This window comes from Montipora foliosa, chromosome 9 (assembly GCF_036669935.1).
Source record: "Montipora foliosa isolate CH-2021 chromosome 9, ASM3666993v2, whole genome shotgun sequence".
NCBI classification, from domain to species: Eukaryota; Metazoa; Cnidaria; class Anthozoa; order Scleractinia; family Acroporidae; genus Montipora; species Montipora foliosa.
In genome coordinates this window covers 44,129,705-44,152,204 of record NC_090877.1, presented here as the reverse complement: position 1 = coordinate 44,152,204, position 22,500 = coordinate 44,129,705, and the positions used below count along the sequence as shown (strand labels likewise).

At 40.4% G+C, this 22,500-nt stretch overlaps 1 protein-coding gene across 2 annotated transcripts in view; it reads left to right on the top strand.

Annotated features, from left to right (window-relative positions):
* LOC137970079 (uncharacterized) overlaps nucleotides 1-22,500 on the top strand; it is a 37,339-nt gene that overhangs the window by 3,120 nt on the left and 11,719 nt on the right. Inside the window, exons 3-9 of one of the 2 annotated variants that reach the window (XM_068816552.1) lie at nucleotides 2,269-2,352; nucleotides 3,639-3,761; nucleotides 6,353-6,447; nucleotides 7,296-7,367; nucleotides 8,248-8,320; nucleotides 19,259-19,336; nucleotides 20,138-20,260. In XM_068816552.1, coding sequence (XP_068672653.1) covers nucleotides 2,269-2,352; nucleotides 3,639-3,761; nucleotides 6,353-6,447; nucleotides 7,296-7,367; nucleotides 8,248-8,320; nucleotides 19,259-19,336; nucleotides 20,138-20,260 — 648 coding nt within the window. The remainder of the gene's footprint in view (nucleotides 1-2,268; nucleotides 2,353-3,638; nucleotides 3,762-6,352; nucleotides 6,448-7,295; nucleotides 7,368-8,247; nucleotides 8,321-19,258; nucleotides 19,337-20,137; nucleotides 20,261-22,500) is intronic. The other variant, XM_068816553.1, reaches the window with a different exon arrangement.

The following is a 22,500-nucleotide window of genomic DNA, read 5'->3' as shown; positions in this document are numbered from 1 at the left end:
GCAATGTAAATGGGGTTGTGTGAAGACAAGTTAAAAGGGAAAACAGCTCACTTCAGGTTGCCTTCCGCGCGTGCTTAAGCTCCCGCTTAAGGCGGCGAAATACGAGATACAAAAACCCTCAACATGTCGCGCAACATTGTTTAAGGACGTTCGTGCTAATTGTTTGTGCGCAACGTTACTGCGCAGGTAACGCGACTGTAATATGTCACGCATTACTTCGAGCATTAGTGAAGTTGAGGTTTTAAAACCTTTGCAAAAACCGTGGACGATAAGTCTTGCACAGCGTTGGATCAGAGAAGATCGTGATCAGTCAAAATTGATTTAAAATATTTATGAAAGTCAAGTAGACTACTGCACGACTGATATTCGCGAGGTTTTATCAGTCGTGCACTAGTCTACTCGGACTTTCATACAAGTTTTTCAAGCATCAGTTAAAATAACATGGCGATAAAAACGCAGAGGAAAAAAATCCAGGCCGGCAAAAGAATGGCACATTTATTTCCGAATCATCATGAAACTTCAAAGAGAAGTGAGCGGGAGGATGGAAAAGCTCTGGAAAAGGTAGCTGATCGAGTAGACTAGTGGCTGAAAATTTGGAAAACTCGAGGACGAACCGTTGCGTAAATTTAATGGGGCTGTTTCTTTTTAATGTCTTTATTACGCTACGAACTTAAGTTCAAAGTGAATGCATGTTTTTAAAGTTCTTTTCCTTTACTTTCGTGAAAATTGAGCAGTATTTTCGTCCTCGTCCGCTTGAATAGTGCGGACCTGCGTGGAAACAATCAGCGATTGAATTTCACAAAAAACACACTCCAGAGGATGAGCATGACGGCAATGGAGAGATATTATACAAAACACCAACCAATTGAAGATGACCCCTGCTTAAAACTTCGTTGCTATGCTCGAGAAAGGGTTTTTTTCGGTAAAGACCTTCATCTCTTCAACGATCGATCCTCTCTTGGGTTCCAGTCTTTGCCCGACAGGTCACGCAAAAGCGTGACAAACGGACTTTTCCAAGAGCTTGGAAAAGCACATCGATTTTACTCGTTCAGATCATCGGTGACCCGTATTTTTTTTAATCATAAATCACTTACTTTACTTACTATCTACAAAATATGATGAAATGAAAAAAAATGTCACCGTAAGAAGTTATCTTTTTTTTAACATTTTCTTTCCTTGTGCCATCGAATTCCGGTAGTGGTTGCAACGGATAGAGCTTACAAAAACGCTCGTCGAGGATGAACTCTACTGTTTACCACATCCCTAGCGGCATACAATTATCTAAAAATCTCACTCCTAAAAACCTATGCACGGAAACTTAACCTCCAACAGTTTATTTTTATGATTTTCGATGAATGAGCAGACGAGGCTACATCTCGCTATTTTGACCGATTTCTCGAAATTAAGGCATTTTTCCACTGCCATTTTCTTCGAAACAAAATCGGTGACCCCCATTTTTTTTTTTTTTTTCATTTTTAGAGTAAGTACTTTATGACCTAACTCTAGGCGAGAAATGAAGAAAATCTCGCCGTAGGAAGATTTTGGCGCGAACGTCCTTAAGGGGGTTGAACACAGTTTTTGATACCTATGTTTCATTGACCTTTTTCTCTTAAACACTTGATCCTTCGGTCGCCAAAAATAGTAGCAAGCAAGTTAACAACACGAACTTCGGTTTTTTGATAGTTAAGCTGACGTATATGCTGTTGCCATGGTAACATAAATAAATATAAAGAGGCCTTTAAAATCGGTTTTGTTTATTTGCAGAAAATCTGGTCGTTAGATTTTCGTTATAATTTGCATGCAACAAGCTTGTAACAATGATCACAAGTTAACACTATTTTAATAATAATTTGACTGAGAGATCTTTAATTATCCCTTGTTGAAGGTTCACTGCAATATCTAGAATTTCCTCTGTTAAAGTTCAATTTTTTCTCAATAATTCAGTTACGTATTTCTTAAAGTATTTTCGTGTCAAATTTCGTTAAATTCTAACGAGTGGTTCTCGAGAAGTAGGCGTATTTCCGAGAAAGCTATTCTGCATTCAATCGCAATTTCTAAACGTAATACGCATGCATTGCATTGCGGAGCACGCACAAAAACCACTCACTTCCGGTTGCCGTCCGTCTCCAAGAAACGTCATGTATTTAAATTCCCTAATACCAAGAGCAGCCAATTTAAAAAATTGTTTCGTCTTAATAGAGCCTTCCCCATCTCTGTCTCGGTAATTAAGACGTCAATTGATGATCTTCCCTATCTCTTGTTTAAAAGTTGCAGATCGACAAGGTTTGACGGTGCCGACGACTTTCCTGATCGTAAAAAAACGCATCCGAAAATCAATTTTGAAGAACGATGGTATGTAAAGACGACTAATTACGAAATGTTAAGTTTTGAAATGACCGCTGCAGTTCAAGCTTCAACGGGATGGCCTCGGCGTTTATACCGGTGCAGTGCCTTACCAATAGCAGAATCTTTGTTTACATTCTTTCCCTCGGAGAATAAAGCCCAGTATTGAAAGCCCATTGTATAATGAGCTGTTTCTGAAAATTTGAAGATAAATTCGAAGCAATGATGCATCGGATCATTAGCGCTTTTGCTACCCAATAATTTATCAGTTTTTGATAGCTAATAACTGACTCGTTAACGTTATCATTGAGACTTAAGACTGGATATTTTATTAAGTTTAATTAACAAGTTCTTTCACAGTTTGAAGTCGATTTGTGAATATCATAATGCCCTCTGTGAGCATATGTTAATGAAAGAAAATTGAAACAAAGACGTCAGCAAAGATTCCCTTACTGAGCTATTAACTGAAACTACGCTGGCCTTTTTTGTGAGTTCATGATAAAACTGTGGACGACGGATAATTTGAGATATTTACCCAGGAAGCTCTACTCACCCGGAAGTGGTTTTCAGGGAGGTCCTGCATCCGGATCGAATTGGAGAACCCCAATTGGAGAAACTGGAGAACCCGGAGAAAAACCGCTCGGAGCTACATTGCATGGATGCGGATAGATATGAACAACAGCATATACATCAAAGTCATTATATTTGAACTGTTGAGAGTTTGTTGTGAGCGCTAGCTACTGATTTAGCAGTGGAGAGATGAAAGCCTGAAACGTTCCGGTAGCTTGAACGTTTCGGGTTTTCATATATCCTGTGCTTCACACTGAATAAATGTTTGGCATGTTTAGTCAGTAACTGGTAATAGGCAACAGCATCCCATAATTATACAGAACGTGATGCCAACAACATATAATGCTGAACCTCAAGAAATAAATTTACCGAAAATCGGAATTTTTAAAGGGAATCATGTGGCGTCTATAATCTCAAAAAAAAAATTCATAGGTTGCAGATCGGCCATTCTACATACCTTACATTCTGCATAATTATGCGGTCTTGCGTCATTCTGCAAACACATGCCTTTTATTCACTTAAACTTAGCTCATAGCAAAGGTTCGTATTCCATATCGTCAATCGGTAAAAGTAAATGGCGTCATGAGTTTGCGCTTTAGCGTGTGGAATGGCATAATTATGTGGAATCCAGGAGCTGCATTAGAGTAAAGACCATAATTATTACATGGATTTCGTATCTTAGGTATTTTGGTCTTAACAAAGTTTAATTTTACTTTACATCTCAGAATGTCAATTTTCGTCACCGAACCAAACTTTGGACTGGTGCCCTTCAGAAATCAAAGTCAACTTTGGAAAATACGAAAATACCAGCAACTGGTACATCAATGTATCCTGGACACCCATGGATGGTACGAGACCCGTTCAAACGGTGTAAATAGGAAAATCACGGAGCTTAAGCAAGGATAACGTAGACGGCTGCGAGAACGTTATCTTAAAAAATATCATTTCCCGTTGTTGATGTAATAATTTCGTGATATAATTCCAAGTCGTTCGGCGTGGAAAGTGTGTATCAATACGAGAAACAAAATTGGTATGAACGGTGTGGATGTTTGGCATGGAAAGAAAATTGACTGATTCATCATCAGATGCTCGCGCCCTCCACTTAACCTCCCTCAAATTTGGTCTTTCACGTTGTTAGGGAGCTTAAGCACGCGCGTTCTTGATACGCGGACGGCAACCGGAAGAGAACATTTTGCGTACCAGGGCAGTGATGTCTCCCGGATTTTTATACTAATCATCTCAAATGGAGAAAAGATACTTAGCAATGTAAATCATCATCATCATCATCATCATCATCATCATATCCTTTATTTAAACACTATAGGGTTTAAGGCTCAGAGCTTGTGGGGACGTGTGAAAATAATTACAATATGAAGCTATATTAAAATAGGGATAACTTTACTTACAGATCACAACTACTATAGTAAAAGATAAAAAAGAGAATATTAATTCATATCTAGGCTAAGAGATATTCAAAAAGTTCACATATTAACATCTAAGTAAATAGACTACAGCAATTAAGACATAAAATATAAAATGTTTAAAAGCATTTCAAATCTTGATAGTGCCTAGGCAGTGTCTGGACCGACTGTGCGCTAAAATCATGTTCCTTAAAATATAAATCCTTCTTCACTTTACGATAAAAATCAGTACTCTGAGACAGCGTTCCAAAAAATAGCGCCTCTATAGCTTATAGAGTTTTTAAGAAACTTAGAATTAAAACGGGGGACGATTATGTTATTACTCCTTTCTAAAGTTGTATGCAGTGCAAGGTTTATTAGTCAAATACGAAAGAGCCGCAGGTGCTTCACTTGTAAACACGATATGAAATAATTAAATTAATCGAAATTTATAATAAAAGATTAAAGTGTTCCAATTCGATTAACGGTATACTTCTTCAGTAGGCGTATCGTGAGGTAAGTTGTATATTATTCTGGCTGCTTTTCGGTGAAGTAATTCCAAAGATTGTAGAAGATCTGTATTTGGACAGCCGCCCCAAACGACCAGCCCCCAAAAGGGAAAACAGCTCACTTCCGGTTGCCGTCCGCGTCTAAAAAACGCGCGTGCTTGAGCTGCCTGTTATCAGGACGACTGAGGACGGCGAGCAAAATGTATCAAAATGTGAGACACACAAGAAGGCGGAAGGCGACGACAGCTATAACAACGCAACGAAACAATAGGTTTAATGAACAATAACAAGGACTCTGCATGCACTTTAGTACATTTCTAAGCTGCTATCGTCTTAAGGACGGTGCCTACTATTATTATTGCGCATATGTTCTGCGCATCTCGAGATACTCAGATTTCCTATTGCTGGTGCTCATTAATAGAGGGATACTTTTGCGCGGTTCAAAACTATGCGGAGAAAGCAGAACTTAGTAAGTGATCTTGGTATCCAGAAAGAAAATTGGGGGTAACCATGCATTTTTCAGAGATAATTAATCAACAATATTTGTAAAAGTTTTAAAATACAAAACAATGTATGGCACAATTATCTTCGAAAAATGCGTGGTTACCCACAATTTTCTTTTTGGATTTCAATAACACTTGTTATGATCGCTTTTCCCGCATATTCAATAAACCGCGCAAAAATACCTGCGAATTAGTAGGCACCGTCCTTAACATGCAACGACGTGACCTAGCCAAATTTTAGGTTGCGCGGAGGACACGAGCAACGGACGGTGATGTTTCAACTTTATCTCCAAACATTCCACTGTTCGAACCCGCAATTTTACTCCTAGAAGTGATGATAGACACTTTCCATGGCGAACAAATTAGAGTAATCGCGACATTATTACAGAACGGAAATTAGTAGACAACCTTCTCGTAGTTATCTCTATCGTACTTACTAAGGCTACCTAATAACAGGAACTGTCGATTTCTCGTTTGTAAACGGTCAATGTCATTTTAGAAGCCTTTCCTGCGGTTTCAGAACTTCTCAATCTGAGGTGGTTTTAGCTAGTTGCAAGCACTCAGTCTCGTCGGCCGTTTTCACACTGGTCCTTCTGAGACGGATAATCCGTCTTTATGTGAAAACGGGACGGTACGTGTTCAATTTTGACGGATAATCCGTCTGATATCATCTGTCTCATTATCCGTCTATTTAAACGGATTTTGAAGACGAATTATTCGTTTAAGACTGATATGAATCGTCTTGAATTCACATCAGACGGATGAACTTGTCTCATTTTTTAATCGGAAAAGCCTGGAGTTAGGAAAAGAAAAAGCATTGTACTTTAAGAAGTAAAGTATGGCACCCAAAGCTGTCTAAGCAAAACTCCAGAAGGATACTTTTTTTTTTGAGAAGACCTTTTTACGACATCATATTTTTAGGAGGCCAGTGGGTCTTAGTGTGAATGTATGCGTTTCTCGAGAAATCGTGGTCGTATCGCCTTCTCTAGATGTGACCGAACCAACATCCTTTTTTTTTTTTGTAAAGATGTGAATGAAACGTGGAGTGGTATTCTTATTCGACTTGCACTTGAACCAAAAGATGACCTTTCTTCGGATCTCTATTGCGCTTTGCTGCCGAAGGTAAGGACAAGGAAAAAGATAAGGCAGATAAGGTGCATTTGCAACTTGATGTATTTGCATGTTGCCAAACGAAATAATTCGGGAGAAAAAAGTAGAATCCTTTGCACTCTGACAATTGCAATATTCAATGGAGTGTGTGTTCTTACCCAAGCTCACACTCTTTTCAGTAAACAATCCCTGAACTATTCTCAGCTTATCGGTGTTGGCAAAACAAAGTGCACATACAAATAAGTTTAATACAATACTAGGCATTCTCCGTATAAACGTAGTAGTAGTAGTACACCGTCCTTAATATTATTCTTTTATTGTCTTTTAAAAGTAACCTTTTTTGCATAAGAATGAATCAGAATATCTTCACAAATTTTGAAGCACAGAAAAAAGTTAAGTACTAGAACCAAGTTAATGAAGTGTAAATTCAATAGTCTCCTACGCAGCAGTTCTTTATTTCGTCAAGCAACACTCCTTGGGGAGGAGCGTTGCGTGACGACACAAATAACGTTGTGTGGGGAAGAGCATTGCGTGACTACACAAAGAACGGCTGCGTGGGAGGGAGGCTGTAAAAAAATTGATCTGAAAAACCGGACAAACTCCCTACCTATAGCAATTGAGTTGTTTCATTTAATTGTTAAACTTTTGTTTCATGCACTGGGGAAGCAAAAATTCTGGATTCCGTGATTCCAGCGGAAAAAAAGAATAGGACAAATAAATGAACTCGTAAAGAGTAGAAAGATCTCAAGATTCAGTTGAGCGAAGATAGGAAGCTTGTCAGATCTCAAGGCAGACAAGGGAAGGATTTTTGTTCTACCACTCGTCAATTGACCGCTTGCTTCTTTTTTTTTTCACGTTAGAACCAGACCGTGCTTCTTCACGAAAACATTTTTTCCTACGGCTACACATATCCAGACAGAATTTATCTAAAGGTCAGCGAGAAACATCCATATCATCCATATGATTATTAAAATCTTCCCAAAATAAGTGAAAAGTATCTATTTATTAATTCTATAACAGAAGAGCCCACTTTCCACGAACGTCATCATCATTATCATCATCGCTGTGGGACAACTCTGAAAAAGAGAGGGCAAGGAAAAAAGATTTCTTCATGTAGCGTCTAGTCAATTTGCGTCCCTCCCAGGGGGAAGTCCTTGTTCTCTTGTTTGCTTTAAAAATTTGCTTGTGGTCCCTTGTTCCCGAAATTACTTTCAAACTTGTTCCCGGCTACACATATCCAGACAGAATTTATCTAAAGGTCAGCGAGAAACATCCATATCATCCATATGATTAATAAAAATCTTCCCAAAATAAGTAAAAAGAATATATTTATTAATTCTATAACAGACGAGCCCACTGTCCACGAACGTCATCATCATTATTATCATCGCGGTGCGACAACTCTGACATCCTATTCACAAAGAGAGGGCAAGAAAAAGGATTTCTTAATGTAGTGACTAGTCAATTGCGTCCCTCGCAGGGGGAAGTCCTTGTTCTCTTTTCCCCTTAAAAAAAATTGCTTGTGTTCCCTTGTTCCAGAAATTACCTTCAAACTTGTTCCCAGCTTTTTGATCCTTAAAATTGTTTATATTACCGTGTTCCCCAGTTCAAATTAGTCATGTTCCCTTGTTCCCCAAATCCCTTGGGAGGGACTCTCAATTCACTGTTTTGTGAAGCGCATCTGAGTATATTCATGTACAAAGCGAAAGTAGGAATACTACCCTTAATTAAGCTGTGTAAATGCGGCACCGTTATCATTATAACGATGGCACCATCATGCCAGTTAATTACTAACGTCTTGCTCTTTCCTAGGTTATTGGTTTTCCTTTTGTTTCGGACGAGCAAAACATTTCCTCTTTTGCTCCACCTACTCCGCCAATTAAGAGTAAGTAGAAACTGACAACGAACCGTTGCGTAAATTTAATGGGGCTGTTTCTTTTTAATGTTTTTATTACCCTACGAACTTAAGTTCAAAGTGAATGCATGTTTTTAAAGTTCTTTTCCTTTACTTTCGTGAAAATTTAGCTTGAATAGTGCGGACCTGTGTGGAAACAATCAGCGATTGAATTTCACAAAAAAAACACACTCCTGAGGATGAGCATGACTTCGTTGCTATGCTCGAGAAAGGGGTTTTCTCGGTAAAAACCTTTCATCTCTTCAACGATCGATCCTCTCTTGGGTTCCAGTCTTTGCCCGACAGGTCACGCAAAAGCGTGACAAACGAACTTTTCCAAGAGCTTTGCAAAATCACATCGATTTTGCTCGTTCAGATCATCGGTGACCCGTATTTTTTTAATCATGAGTCACTTACTTTACTTACTTTACTTACTTACCTATCCTCTTCTTCCCTGGTGGGAAATAAGGCCGCGACTTGGCGACGCCACTTCTGGCGGTCCTTAGCAAGTTTAATCGCTTCACCCCAGGTCAAGCCCATCTCTTTAAGTTCCGTCTCGGGTGTCCTACGCCACGTTGTTTTGGGCCGTCCGGGCTTACGCTTACCAACAGGGGTCTACTGTAACGCTGTTTTGGGGATCCATCCCTGTTCCATCCTTAGAATGTGACCAAGCCATCTAAGTCGGCGGTGTTTGACCTCTAACAAGATGTTTTTGCAACCGGTTTTCTGGTAGAGGACTCCGTTTGACACCTTTTGGGGCCAGAAGATGCGGCATATCTTCCGGAGACATCCATTATGGAAGGTACTGATCTTGTCCATATCCGATTTCACAACACGCCAGCACTCCGACCCATAGAGTAGGACAGATTTAACATTGTTGTTGTATAGTCTCAGCTTGATCTTAAGGCTGCACTGCTTGGATTTCCAAATGGGTTGGAGTCGTGCAAAGGCGCCTCGCGCCTTGCGTAGCCTCGAGTGAATATCCTTCATTGCTCCATTATCCTTGCTGATTAAACTGTCCAGATAAGTGAAGTCCTCCACAGGATCGAGCACTTTGTTTTTGACAGTTATGGGTGTAGGGTTGACTGAGTTGATTGACATGACTTTGGTCTTCATTGTATTGATGTTTAGTCTAATTTGGCTGGAGAACTTATCTAGTCGATCCGTCTTCACCTGAAGATGATCACTCCTGGAGGACAAAAGTGCCAGGTCATCAGCAAAGTCTAGATCCTCAAGGTGGGAGAAAAGCGTCCACTGGATACCTCTTGCCTTGTGTGATGTGGTTTGTCGCATTACCCAGTCGATGGTAATTAGAAAGAGCATAGGGTTAAGGATGCAGCATTGACGTAATCCAGATTTGACTGGGAATGGTTCAGATGTTTTGCTAACGATGATGACGCTGTACTCGAAGTTCCTATAGAAAAGGTTGATCAGCGTAATGATCTTGTCCGGGATCCCGTATGACTCTAAGATCTTCCATAGAGTCTCCCTGTGTACACTGCCAAAAGCTTTTCTAAAGTCTACAAAGTTAATGTGCAGGAGGGCGTTCCATTCCAGGCACTCCTCAATGATGTTCCTCAGTGCAAAGATCTGGTCGATGCATCCTCTACCCTTGCGAAACCCTGCTTGTTCCTGCCTGAGCCTGCTGTCTATGGGTGGATCAAACCGCTGAAGGAGAACCCTACAGAATATCTTGCTTGGCGTAGAGAGAAGGGTTATACCACGCCAAATGTCACAAATTTGCAGGTTGCCTTTCTTAGGTATTTTAACTATGAGACCATTTGTCCAGTCACATGGGATGGTGTTGGTGTCCCATATATAGCTGAAGAGGTCCACTAACACGGTTGTAGAGATATCAAGGTCAGCTTGTAACATTTCAGCGTGGATGGAGTCAGGTCCGGGCGCTCTGCCATTCTTTGTAGCTTTGATTGCTTTTCTGACCTCTGAAGGCGTAGGTGGACTTACGTCAATATCAAGGATGTCTTGAGGAGGGTCAGGGCTTGCTGGTTCATCTGGCTCTGATTGATTGAGAACCTCCTGAAAATGCTGGACCCACCTGGCTGTCTGCTCTCGCTCAGATGTCAAAGGAGAACCGTCCTTGGCTCTAACTGGTGGTGAGTGGCTGGTATAGTTGCCACAGAGCTGCTTAGTGACTTTATAGACTGTGCTCATTTCTCCTCTCGAAGCAGCGAGCTCCGCTTTGCATGCCAACTCTTCAATGAAATGGCGCTTATCCTTCCTGGCGCTCTTCTTCACTTCTCTGTCTTTGGACGCGTATAACTGTTGGGCCTGCTCTTGTAGCCTCGGCGATCTTGCGTTGAGCATCTTAATTTTAAGGTGCTTCCATTCTTCAATTTTCTCCCACGTCTCAGGTGTTAACCATTGCTTGTAATTTTTCTTCTTGTATCCTACGGTGCTAGCTGCTGTCTCGTTGAAGGTATTCTTGTTCCTATTCCACCTAGTCTCAACTGGTGTGTTGTCTTCGTTGGCGCCTGCAAGAACTTGGAAGCGGTTTTTAACTTCCAGGACAAACTGATTTTGGATCTTAGGGCATCTAAGCTTCGCGATATCAAACTGCTTTCTTTGCTGTTCTTGCCTCATTGCCTTGCGAAGTTTCAGCTTCACTGTTGCTACAACTAAGTTGTGGTCACTTGCTGCGTCGGCTCCCCGAAATACTCTAACGTTTTCAAGCGACCGCCGCCACTTTCCATTGATGATAATATGGTCAATCTGGTTAAGGGATCTTCCGTTAGGCGACCTCCAAGAGAGCTTATGGATGTTCTTGTGGGGGAAGATCGTACCTCCAATTACAAGGTCATTGTTGAGAAAGAAATCGGCTAGACGCTCGCCGTTGTTACTTACTTTACTTACTATCTACAAAATATGATGAAATGAAAAAGAAATCTCACTCCTAAAAACCTATGCACGGAAACTTAAACTCCAACAGTTTATTTTTATGATTTTCGAAGGATGAGCAGACGAGGCTACATCTCGCTATTATGACCGATTTCTCGAAATTAAGGCATTTTTCCACTGCCAATTTCTCCGAAACAAAGTCGGTCACCCCATTTTTTTTTTCCATTTTTGGAGTAAGTACTTTATGACCTAACTCTAGGGGAGAAATGAAGAAAATCCCACCCTAGGAAGATTTTGGCGCGAACGTCCTTAAGAGCGGATGTCAGTAAATATCGACCAGAGGTCTGCAAAAGTGAAAAATCGAAAATTCTCAAAAAAATTCACAAAGTAGCACTAGGTAAGCTGATAACATAAATATAATTTTTACTTCGATCCGATAAATATTTTAGACGTACGGGGGGTTATCGGTTTCGCGGCTCTCGGATCGGGTTTTACATGCCCGAGACGGTGTGTCACGAAAAAATCGTTTTAAAAATCAAATCAATTGTAATGCCAAGAGCAAATAACTTATTCAGAAAAGTACATAATTATACACATTTTAAGGGGAGATTTACTCAATTTCAACGCAAATGTAATATTTTGGAGATTTTTCATTATTTTCAATATTTTGAACGTTTCCGTTCCATGAAAAAATGGCAAATTTCAAAGCCCAAAATCGTCGACTGGTACCTCGATTTCAGTAAAGAGTCTTATACCACGTTAAAGAGCGTTATCTCTTCTTTCAAAATCTGTTTTCAAAACTACGGGCAACTTAAAAGAAAATTTTTGAGGCCAAAAAATACTAGTAGTACTTTTCTGAAATTTGAGCTTTCCTCACTCAGCGGGGCGATGCTAAAAACTCGGAAAAATACTATAAGAAATCAGTTTGAGCAACAGTGGTTTGATGTTGTCAGTTTTCATAAACCAAGACGTTTTCATCCAGCGATCTGATTTAATTTAAAAACGTTTGCTAAGATGGGAAAGGCAGATTTAAGCTGTCAACTCCTGCCAAGTGCACGTTGTCAAAGGGCGAAGCAGTAAATAAAAAGGTCTAAAAATTCAAAACTTTTTACGTCGAGGAGGTCAGATTTTAGCGTACAAAACAATTTTGTGAGTGTTTGTTGTTCGTACCTTAACATGGTGTCCCTAGATATTGGAAATGTGAAGTATCCACACCGGAGAACAGATCAACAACAGCAGAAATCCAACCGGCAAAGATTGCGTTACATTTCACAGAATGACCGCTTACCACTGTTGTCACTCTTTACATGCTTTCGCAGGAAGCTGCGAGAAGTTTTCATTCCTTAGGTATGACTCTTGATCAGTGCTTCCTTGAAAGTACGAACCCGGACAGAATAGGATAAGGACGTTTCTCAAGACTCCTGTTGTTTTTTCCGGCTTTAGTCTCCTTAGCCTTGAGTACTCCTCTCTTGCGGCGCGGGAGTTCAGGGTGTGGTCTACCTAGTATTTCACGTCTCTATTAAATGAGAGGCAGCACTTCTTGTTCACCATTTCGTTGCCAGGTAGCGCCTTATAGAGTCAGCCTTTCGTTGATTTTTTGTCAATGTCATTTAATTACTCAGTATACGCTCGATCCTGGCCTTGTGAACTTATACTTTTATACTCTGAGGGAGCCAAATAACTATATTAAAAGGACATCCCCCTTTTTTTCTTCGTTTAGCGTCGTCCGACCGACCCACTTTTTTGGCATTATCACAAAAAAAAAAGAAAGCCGGGGAAAAGGAAAGGAAAAAGAAACGACAAGGTTTAACTTTTTTGACCTTAATTAATTCTTTTTTAAAAGAATTAATTAAGGTCAAAAAAGTTAAACCGGAGATAAGCGCCGGCCTGATGAGCCTTCTGGCTCGTAAGCGGAGACTTTGTCGTTTAATTGAAAGATAAGCATTATAACAACATTACCAGGCATAAGAGGTTCGGTGGTGTATCCCTTTTTCTATGAAATCGACCACTATATTTTCTGCCATATTGAGTTTGTTTCGATTTGGTGATTGTCTTGTTTAGAGAGACACGCATGTCTCCTCGCGCGCCCGTTCTTTATCGCGCCCTACTTCGAAGGGCCTGCTTACACAGCTATGTCTCGTTGTTTTCAAGCTCCACCAAAGGGAACCCACGTTCTTATTTGTAAACTGCACATGGAAATTAAATGAAAGATTAGAACTTACCTGTTCTGTTCTTGCACAAAAATTAAAAGCGCGGGGATTTAGTAAACGTTTGAGCAATTGGGTGGGGTTAGGACTCGTTTCTGCACTGTGATTCACTCGCGCGTTGTCAAAAACAAAAGGATAAACTCTGTTGACAGACTATTCACGTCTAGACATCATGCATCACTTCCGGTATCATATGATGGAACTTTTCGCCTCTCCCTGTCCATGGAGTTGAGCCAAGGTGTTGACGTCAATTACGCGATGCCCTGTATGTTGCCGGGACATATTATACAAGGACCTTTCCACAGCTACGGAGTCCGCCGCCATCTTATCAACCGCGCAAGAAATGATGTACTTCACAAAAAACAGACTTAAAGAGAAGTTATTTTCGATTTGCCTCGCCACCCACCACCGAAAGTCCGGGACATGACCACTTCAAACAACTCCCCAGCCCCGGGCCCGAAGGGCTGGAATTGTCCCCGTGGTTGCCCGAGTGGTAGTATCAAGTCTAATTGAATTGTGCATCAATGACATTTTAGAAAATCAGAAGCCTCTTTTCCTTGGTTAGTTCAAACTGTGTGCTTCCTTTTAGCTGTTGTTTTCGGTTCTTACTGAAATTTTCGACCTTGAAGAAATTCACAACCACAGGAGCTGGGTATGGACCTCTGCCACGAGCAAACCGGTACGCAATATAATGTTTGTGTAATAATTGAAAAGTGCTGGCGAAAATAACGAAACTTAAAGCTCCTCGGTGCTTTTAAGGTATGCAGGGAAGGTGTATTTTGTTATTTACAGAAACGTTCAGTTTTCGGCCTCTTCAGCAAGGAAAGACACACTACCAACTCCCCGGTATGGCCAGTGCTGACAGTGCTGATAACGAGTTTCGAGAAACGTCGCCAGAAATGAACCGTAAAAACTTTTTATGAAACGATGGAAAAACAAACAAACAAACAAACAAAAAATACCTGAGATCATACACAAAACAGATTAACAACGCTTCTTGAATAACGCTTCTTGAATGTCCCGTTTATAAGAGCGGGTCATAAGTTAGCAAGGGTGTAGAGTCCTTTATACGCATATACACCCGTGCGTACAGCTGAAATCTGGAAAATGTCTATTTTTTTATTTCCAGAAAGCATTATTATCATAAAATCGGGATGATTGATAAATCTTTCGCATTACATTAGTGTCGTTATCCGTCTGAAGGTTAGACATGTCTCGCCTTTTTCTTGAAACTTCCTTGATGGCGTCGCTGCTTTAATTTTTTTCCAAGAAAGGATAAAGGGGACAGAGAAGGCATCCCCCATACACAACACCCTACTCCATAGGCAATTCGTCTCGAGTTATTTTTAGAATCGGGATAAAGTTACTTCGCGCGCTGCGTGGATGTTTCGTGGAGGTTTCGCACGACTAAACGCCGTGCAAAACATGTCGGGCGAAAGGCAATGAAAGCATAAAGAGATCGAGAGCATTTCTGAATATTGACGCGAAATGAGTCGGTGCTCACCTGGGAAAAGGGAATCGCTAGATTCTTTGACAACCCGTGAAATCAGTTTAACTCGAAGTTGTCGTAACCTCAGTGCTTTAATAAAATGAGAAATTTCGCCGGTCTATTGAAACCCGTCGTTTGTACAATAAAGCAAGTAGGACGCCAAGTTTTATTTTTGTTGAATAATAAAAGACTAATTGCTCTCTTCAATCTGTAAATTATAAATGATCCTGAGAGAATATTCAGTGTGTTAAGGATTTCCCTGCTGCACTGTTAGCTCACAAGAGAAGAAGGGCGATTGTTTTTGAATTTCCGTTTCGCTGACACAGATTTAGCAGAAATATCTCTGTAGTCGTTTTCGTCGACAAAACTAAATAGCAATATCGCTCTCCGCGTCTTCCGCCATTTCGTTCTGCGTCAATTCGTGAAGGACGCGTGGCTATGAGCGTGGGTCATCCACGCGGAACACATTCGCGCTATGTGATTGGCTGTTGTCTAATCCCCCTTGGGATCTGTGGTCTTAAAAATAACTCGAGACGAATTACTTATGGAATAGGGGGTGTATGGGGGATGCCTTCTCTGTCCCCTTTATCCTCTTTGTTTTTTTCCTGTAGACATTGCACCTTACCGTTAACACATTTTAAGAGAAAAAAAAATTAAACAACTAATATTTGCATTTTCCTTTGTATTTATTTATTAACTGAAAATATCCTGTGGAAAACACAGGATACAGCATTTCTGAGCTACAGATCTCCCTAGTTTGCAGTACCTTCGGAATTCGGAGGTCCAACCTTTGTCCGTGCATGTGTACACCTTCAAAACCTCACGCTACGCCCATGGTTAGAAGCTGGTATACATACATAGTTTGCGTCATATATTCCGGTTGGTAAAGGACTAATTTTTGAGTGAAATTGTCTGTAAACAACAACACCGGCATGCTTATATTTATCACAGAGGCAACATTAAGTTAAACGTTTGATGAGAGTCTTATTTCTACCTACGAAAACTCTTACTTCCTGCAATAAAAGAAAACAATATGTTATTTTTGAACTACACAGTGAAAAAAAAAATTGTGAAAATCAGAAAAAGATTGACAGACAGTTGGATATGAGCAGGACTTCATTGACGATAAAACATGTCGAAAAAGGGCCGAAGAATACAGGGAACGCTCCGGCTTAGCTACAACAATCCGAATTTTCAAAAAGGACACGTCATAGCTAAGTCGCGTCTCACTTCAAATGAAACGTGTTATTTGTACGGGAGACCAACGTCCCACGTAAGATACTTGCAGGCTTGTATAAACCAGTGACACTTTGAAACGTGGTAGGTGTCCCTTTTCGGGTCCATCCTACATATCGTGAAATCCCACAGGTTAGGCAAGAATTCGATAACTGTTAATCCTGTTTCACCCATTTATTCACTGAGTGAATTGTTTTTTTATTTTTTATTTTTATTTTTTAGCTTATTTCGAGGAAATACTTGTTGCTTCATATCCAGGGTAGGCTTTAAAACATTTTTTGAGCCAAATGGTTTTTGCGTGAATCTGCTTACCCGAACTTTTCCTCGAAAAAACGACAAATACCCGACAAATGCTCGTGTTGTTGTTGGTCTTGGCATATTTCCGGTAAATTCAGGTAGATGTCTCGTGAAGAAGAGTTCAGAACTTAATCATAAAGCCATCAGTGCCGCGCGCCATGCTAGTAGTAAGTGTTGCTTCGAAATACGAGCCCAATAACAGGTGGTAAGCGGTCAATCCGTGAGAAGTAACGCAATCTCCGTCGATTGATGGAAGTCAAAGATTCTCTTGCCGATGCTGCCCTTGATGTTTTTCAATCCCAATATCTAGGACACCCATGCTAAGATATGAAACATACACTTATAAGCATTGTTCTGTTCGGTAAAATCCAATTCCTGGACGCAAAAACGTTGTGATTTTTAGAGTTTATCTGGTTTATTTTTGTGCTTTGCCTTTTGACAACCTTACGTGACTCGTGCACTTGGCAGGAGTTGACAACTTACATCTGCCTTTTATGTTAGCAAACGGTTTTAAATTATATCAGATCGCTGGATAAACACGTCTTGGTTTCTGAAAGCTGATAACATTAAACCACCTTTGCTCAAACTGATTTCTTATAGTATTTTTCCGAGTTTTCAGCATCGCCCCGCTGAGCGAGGAAAGCTCAAATTTCAGAAAAGTACTACTTGTATTTTTTGGCCTCAAAAATTTTCTTTTAAGTTGCCCGTAGTTTTGGAAACAGATTTTGGAAGAAGAGATAACGCTCGTTAACGTGGTATAAGACTCTTTACTGAAATCGAGGTACCAGTCGACGATTTTGGGCTTTGAAATTTGCCATTTTTTCATGGAACGGAAATGTTCAAAATATTGAAAATTATGAAAAATCTCCAAAATATTACATTTGCGTTGAAACTGAGTAAATCACCCTTTAAAATGTGCATAATTATGTACTTTTCTGAATAAGTTATTTGCTGTTCGCATCACAATTGATTTGATTTTTAAAACGATTTTTTCGTGACACACCGTCTCGGGCATGTAAAACCCGATCCGAGAGCCGCGAAACCGATAACCCCCCGTATGTCTAAAATATTTATCGGATCGAAGTAAAAATTATATTTATGTTATCAGCTTACCCAGTGCTACTTTGTGAATTTTTTTGAGAGTTTTCGATTTTTCACTTTTGCAGACGTCTGGTCGATATTTACTGACATCCGCTCTTAAGGGGGTTGAACACAGTTTTTGATACCTATGTTTCATTTCCCTTTTTCTCTAATACACTTGATCCTTTGGTCGCTAAAAATAGTAGCAAGCAAGTTAACAACACGAACTTCGGTTTTTTGATAGTTAAGCTGACGTATATGCTGTTGCCACCGCGCACCGGTGGCTCAGTTGGTTGAGCACCGAGCTGTTACGCGGGAGGTCGTGAGTTCAATTCCGGCCGGACCAACACTCAGGGTCTTTAAGCAACTGAGGGGAAAGTGCTGCCTTTGTAATTACATCTGCAAATGGTAAGACTTTCTAGTCTTCTCGGATAAGGACGATAAGCCGGAGGTCCCGTCTCACAGCCCTTGAATGTTCATAATCCTGTGGGACGTAAAAGAACCCACACAGTTGTCGCAAAGAGTAGGGCATGTAGTCCCCGGTGTTGTGGTCTGTCTTCTGTGATGTATCATGGTTGGGAGGGTAAATGCTCGGAGAAATTAGCTACACCAAGCTACTCTAAAAATCCGAGGGTAAATAAAGATATATGATATGATATGATGATGATATGCCATGGTAACATGAATAAATATAAAGAGGCCTTTAAAATCGGTTTTGTTTATTTGCAGAAAATCTGGTCGTTAGATTTTCGTTGTAATTTGCATGCAACAAGCTTGTACCAATGATCACAAGTTAACACTATTTTAATAATAATTTGACAGAGAGATCTCTAATTAGGCCTTGTTGAAGGTTCACTGCAATATCTAGAATTTCCTCTGTTAAAGTTCAAATTTCTCTCAATAATCCAGTTACGTATTTCTTAAAGTACTTTCGTGCCGAATTTCGTTAAATTCTAATGAGTGGTTCTAGAGAAGAAGGGGTATTTCCGAGAAAGCTATTCTGCATTCAATCGCAATTTTTTAACTTAATACGCATGCACTGCATTGCGGATTGCGAATTGCGGATTTCTTTGCATCTTTATCTTTTCTAACATTAAAGACTAAAACCATCAAAACACTTTGTTCAATTATGAGGACAAACGGTACAGATAGCGAGAGCATTGAGCAAATAAAATGATTGCTAAAATGAAAACATGTTGTGTTAGCAACAGCACGCACAAAAACTGGATCGGCCACTTTATATAAAGCACGCGACGTTTTCGATCCACGGACGGAAACCGGAAATGAACATTTCGCACGCCAGGACAATGGTCTCTCCCAGATTTACAAACTAATCGTCTCTAATAGTGCAAAGATACTGACCAATATGAATATGGCATTGTCAAGACAAGTTGAAGAAGAAAATAACTCACTTCCGGTTACCGTCTGTGGTTAAAACGACGTCCTCACACACGGAAACCGGAAGTGAACTTTTCGCAAGTCAAGACAGTAGTCTCTCCCATATATATTTACAGTAATCCTGTCTCATAGTGAAAATAAATTCATCAATATAATTGTGGTTGTGTCTTGAAGACAAGTTATTAGGAAAACCACTCACTTCCGGTTGTCGTTTGTCTCCAAGAAACGTCATGTATTTAAACTCCCTAATACCAAGAGCAGCCAATTTAAAAAATTGTTTCGTCTTAATAGAGCCTTCCCCATCTCTGTCTCGGTAATTAAGACGTCAATTGATGATCTTCCCTATCTCTTGTTTAAAAAATGCAGATCGACAAGGTTTGACGGGGCCGAAGACTTTCCTGATCGAGAAGAAACGCATCCGAAAATCAATTTTGAAGACCGATGGTATGTAAAGACGAATAATTACAAAATGTTAAGTTTTGAAATGACCGCCGCAGTTGTGAGCGCCACTTTAGCAGCAGCCAATGGGAAGACCGAAAAGTTCAAGCTTAAACGGGATGCCCTCGGCGTTTATACCGGTGCAGTGCCTTACCAATAGCAGAATCTTTGTTTACATTCTTTCCCTCCGAGAATAAAGCTCAGTATTGAAAGTCCATTGCATAATGAGCTGTTTCTGAAAATTTGAAGATAAATTCGAAGCAATGATGCATCGGATCATTAGTGCTTTTGCTACCCAAGAATTTGACAGTTTTTGATGGCTAATAAGAGGCTCGTTAACGTTATCAAAGCTATCATTAAGACTTAAGACGGGATATTTTACTAAGTTTAATTGACAAGTTCTTTTACAGTTTGAAGTCGCTTTGTAAATATCATAATGCCCTCTGTGAGCATATATTAATGGAAGAAAATTGAAACAAAGACGTCAACAAAGATTCCCTTACTGAGCTATTAACTGAAACTGAGCTGGCCTTTTTGTGAGTTCATGATAAAACAGTAGACGACGGATAATTCGAGATATTTACCCGGGAAGCTCTACTCACCCCGAAGTGGTTTTCAGGGAGGTCCTGCATCCGGATCGAATTGGAGAACCCGAAATGGCGTCATGAGTTTGCGCTTTAGCGTGTGGAATGGCATAATTATGTGGAATCCAGGTGCTGCATTAGAGTAAAGACCATAATTATTACATGGATTTCGTATCTTGGGTATTTTGGTCTTAACAAAGTTTAATTTTACTTTACATCTCAGAATGTCAAATTTCGTCAAAGAATCAAACTTTGGACTGGTGCCCTTCAGAAATCAAAGTCAACTTTGGAAAATACAAAAATACCAGCAACTGGTACATCAATGTATCCTGGACACCCATGGATGGTACGAGACCCATTCAAACGGTGTAAATAGGAAAATCAGGGAACTTAAGGAAAGATAATGTAGACGGCTGCGAGAACGTTATCTGAAAATATCATTCCTCGTTGTTGATGTAATATTAGGGAGCTTAAGCATGCGCGTTTTTGAGACGGGTACGGCAACCGGAAGTGAGCTGTTTCCCTTTTCACCTTGTCTTCACACCACCACATTTACATTGCCAAGTATCTTTTCTCCATTAGAGATGATAAGTATAAAAATCGGGGAGACACCACTCTCCTAGCGCGCGAAATGGTCTCTTCCGGTTGCCGTCCGCTCTTCTCAAAAACGCGCGTGCTTAAGCTCCCTAATTTCGCGATATTATTCCAAGTCGTTCGGCGTGTAAAGTGTGTATCAATACCAGAAACAAAATAAGTATGAACGGTGTGGATGTTTGGCATGGAAAGAAAATTGACCGATTCATCAGCAGATGCTCGCGCCCTCCACTTAACCTCCCTCAAATTTGATCATTCCACGTTGTTAGGGAGCTTAAGCACGCGCGTTCTTGATCAGACGCGAACGGCAACCGGAAGAGAACATTTTGCGCACCAGGGCAGTGATGTCTCCCGGATTTTTATACTAATCATCTCCAATGGAGAAAATATACTTAGCAATGTAAATGTGGGTTAATTAAAAGGGAAAACAGCTCACTTCCGGTTGCTTCCGCGTCTCAAAAACGCGCGTTCTTGAGATCTCTGTTATCAGGACGACTGAGGACGACAAGCAAAATGTATCAAAATGTGAGACGCACAAGAAGGCGGACGACGACGACAGCTACAACAACGCAACGAAACAATAGGTTTAATGGACAATAGCAAAGACGTTGCATGCACTTAAGTACATTTCTAAGCTGCTGTCGTCTTAAGGACGGTGCCTACCATTATTATTGCCAAACGTTCTGCGCATCTCGAGATACTCAGATTTCCTATTGCTGGTGCTCATTAATAGAGGGATATTTTTGCGCGGTTCAAAACTATGCGGACAAAGCAGAACTTAGCAAGTGATCTTGATATCCAAAAAGAAAATTGGGGGTAACCACGCATTTTTCAGAGATAATTTATCAACAATATCATTGTATCTTCGAAAATTGCGTGGTTACCCCCAATTTTCTTTTTGGATTTCAATAACACTTGTTATGATCTGCTTTTCCCGCATATTCAATAAACCGCGCAAAAATACCTGCGAATTAGTAGGCACCGTCCTTAACATGCAACGACGTGACCTAGCCAAATTTTAGGTTCCGCGGAGGACACGAGCAACGGACGGTGATGTTTCAATTTTATCTCCAAACATCCACACTGTTCAAAACCGCAATTTTACTCCTGAAAGTGTTGATAAACACTTTCCATTGCGAACAAATTACAAAAATCGCCACATTATTAGAAAACGGAAATTAGTAGACAACCTTTTCGTAGTTATCTCTATCGTACTTACTAAGGCTACCTAATAACAGGAACTGTCAATTTCTCGTTTGTACACGGTCAATGTCATTTTAGAATCCTTTCCTGCGGTTTTTAGAACTTCTCGATCTGAGGTGGTTTTAGCTAGTTGCAAGCGCTCTGTCTCGTTGGCCGTTTTCACACTGGTCCTTCTTAGACGGATAATCCGTCTTTATGTAAAAACGGGACGGTGTTCAATTTTGACGGACGGATTTTGAAGACGAATTATTCGTTGAAGACTGATACGGAATAATTTTGAATTCACATCAGATGGATGAACTTGTCTCATTTTTTAATCGGAAAAGCCTGGAATTAGAAAAAAAAAACACTGTACTCTGGAAAGTAAAGTATGATGCCCAAAGCTGTCTAAGCCAAACTCCAGAAGGAATCGAAAGATAAACCACGAGGCAAAGGGAAAAAGCTAAAGATGAACACCTAGAACGAAGACCAAACTGTGTTATCCTATTTGGTAGGCAGAGACAAGCCTTGGGCTCCTGTCAAGCGATGCAGTTCTTGAAACTTTTCGAGTCTTCATTTGCTTGAAATGAAGTAAGTGATAGTCGCCATTGCAATGAATTGGTAACCGAGCCTGACCTTCAAAGGCATGCACTATCCGCGTCCAATGTGAATCAGAGACGAGTGAAATTTAAACTGTGTATCCGTCTCGAATTCACACCTAGACGGATTATCCGCCTCTGTTGTGAAAAAGGCCATTGCGGACGGCGGTTGGATCAAAATGGGTTTCGACCCATGGCAGCGGTCTCCTTT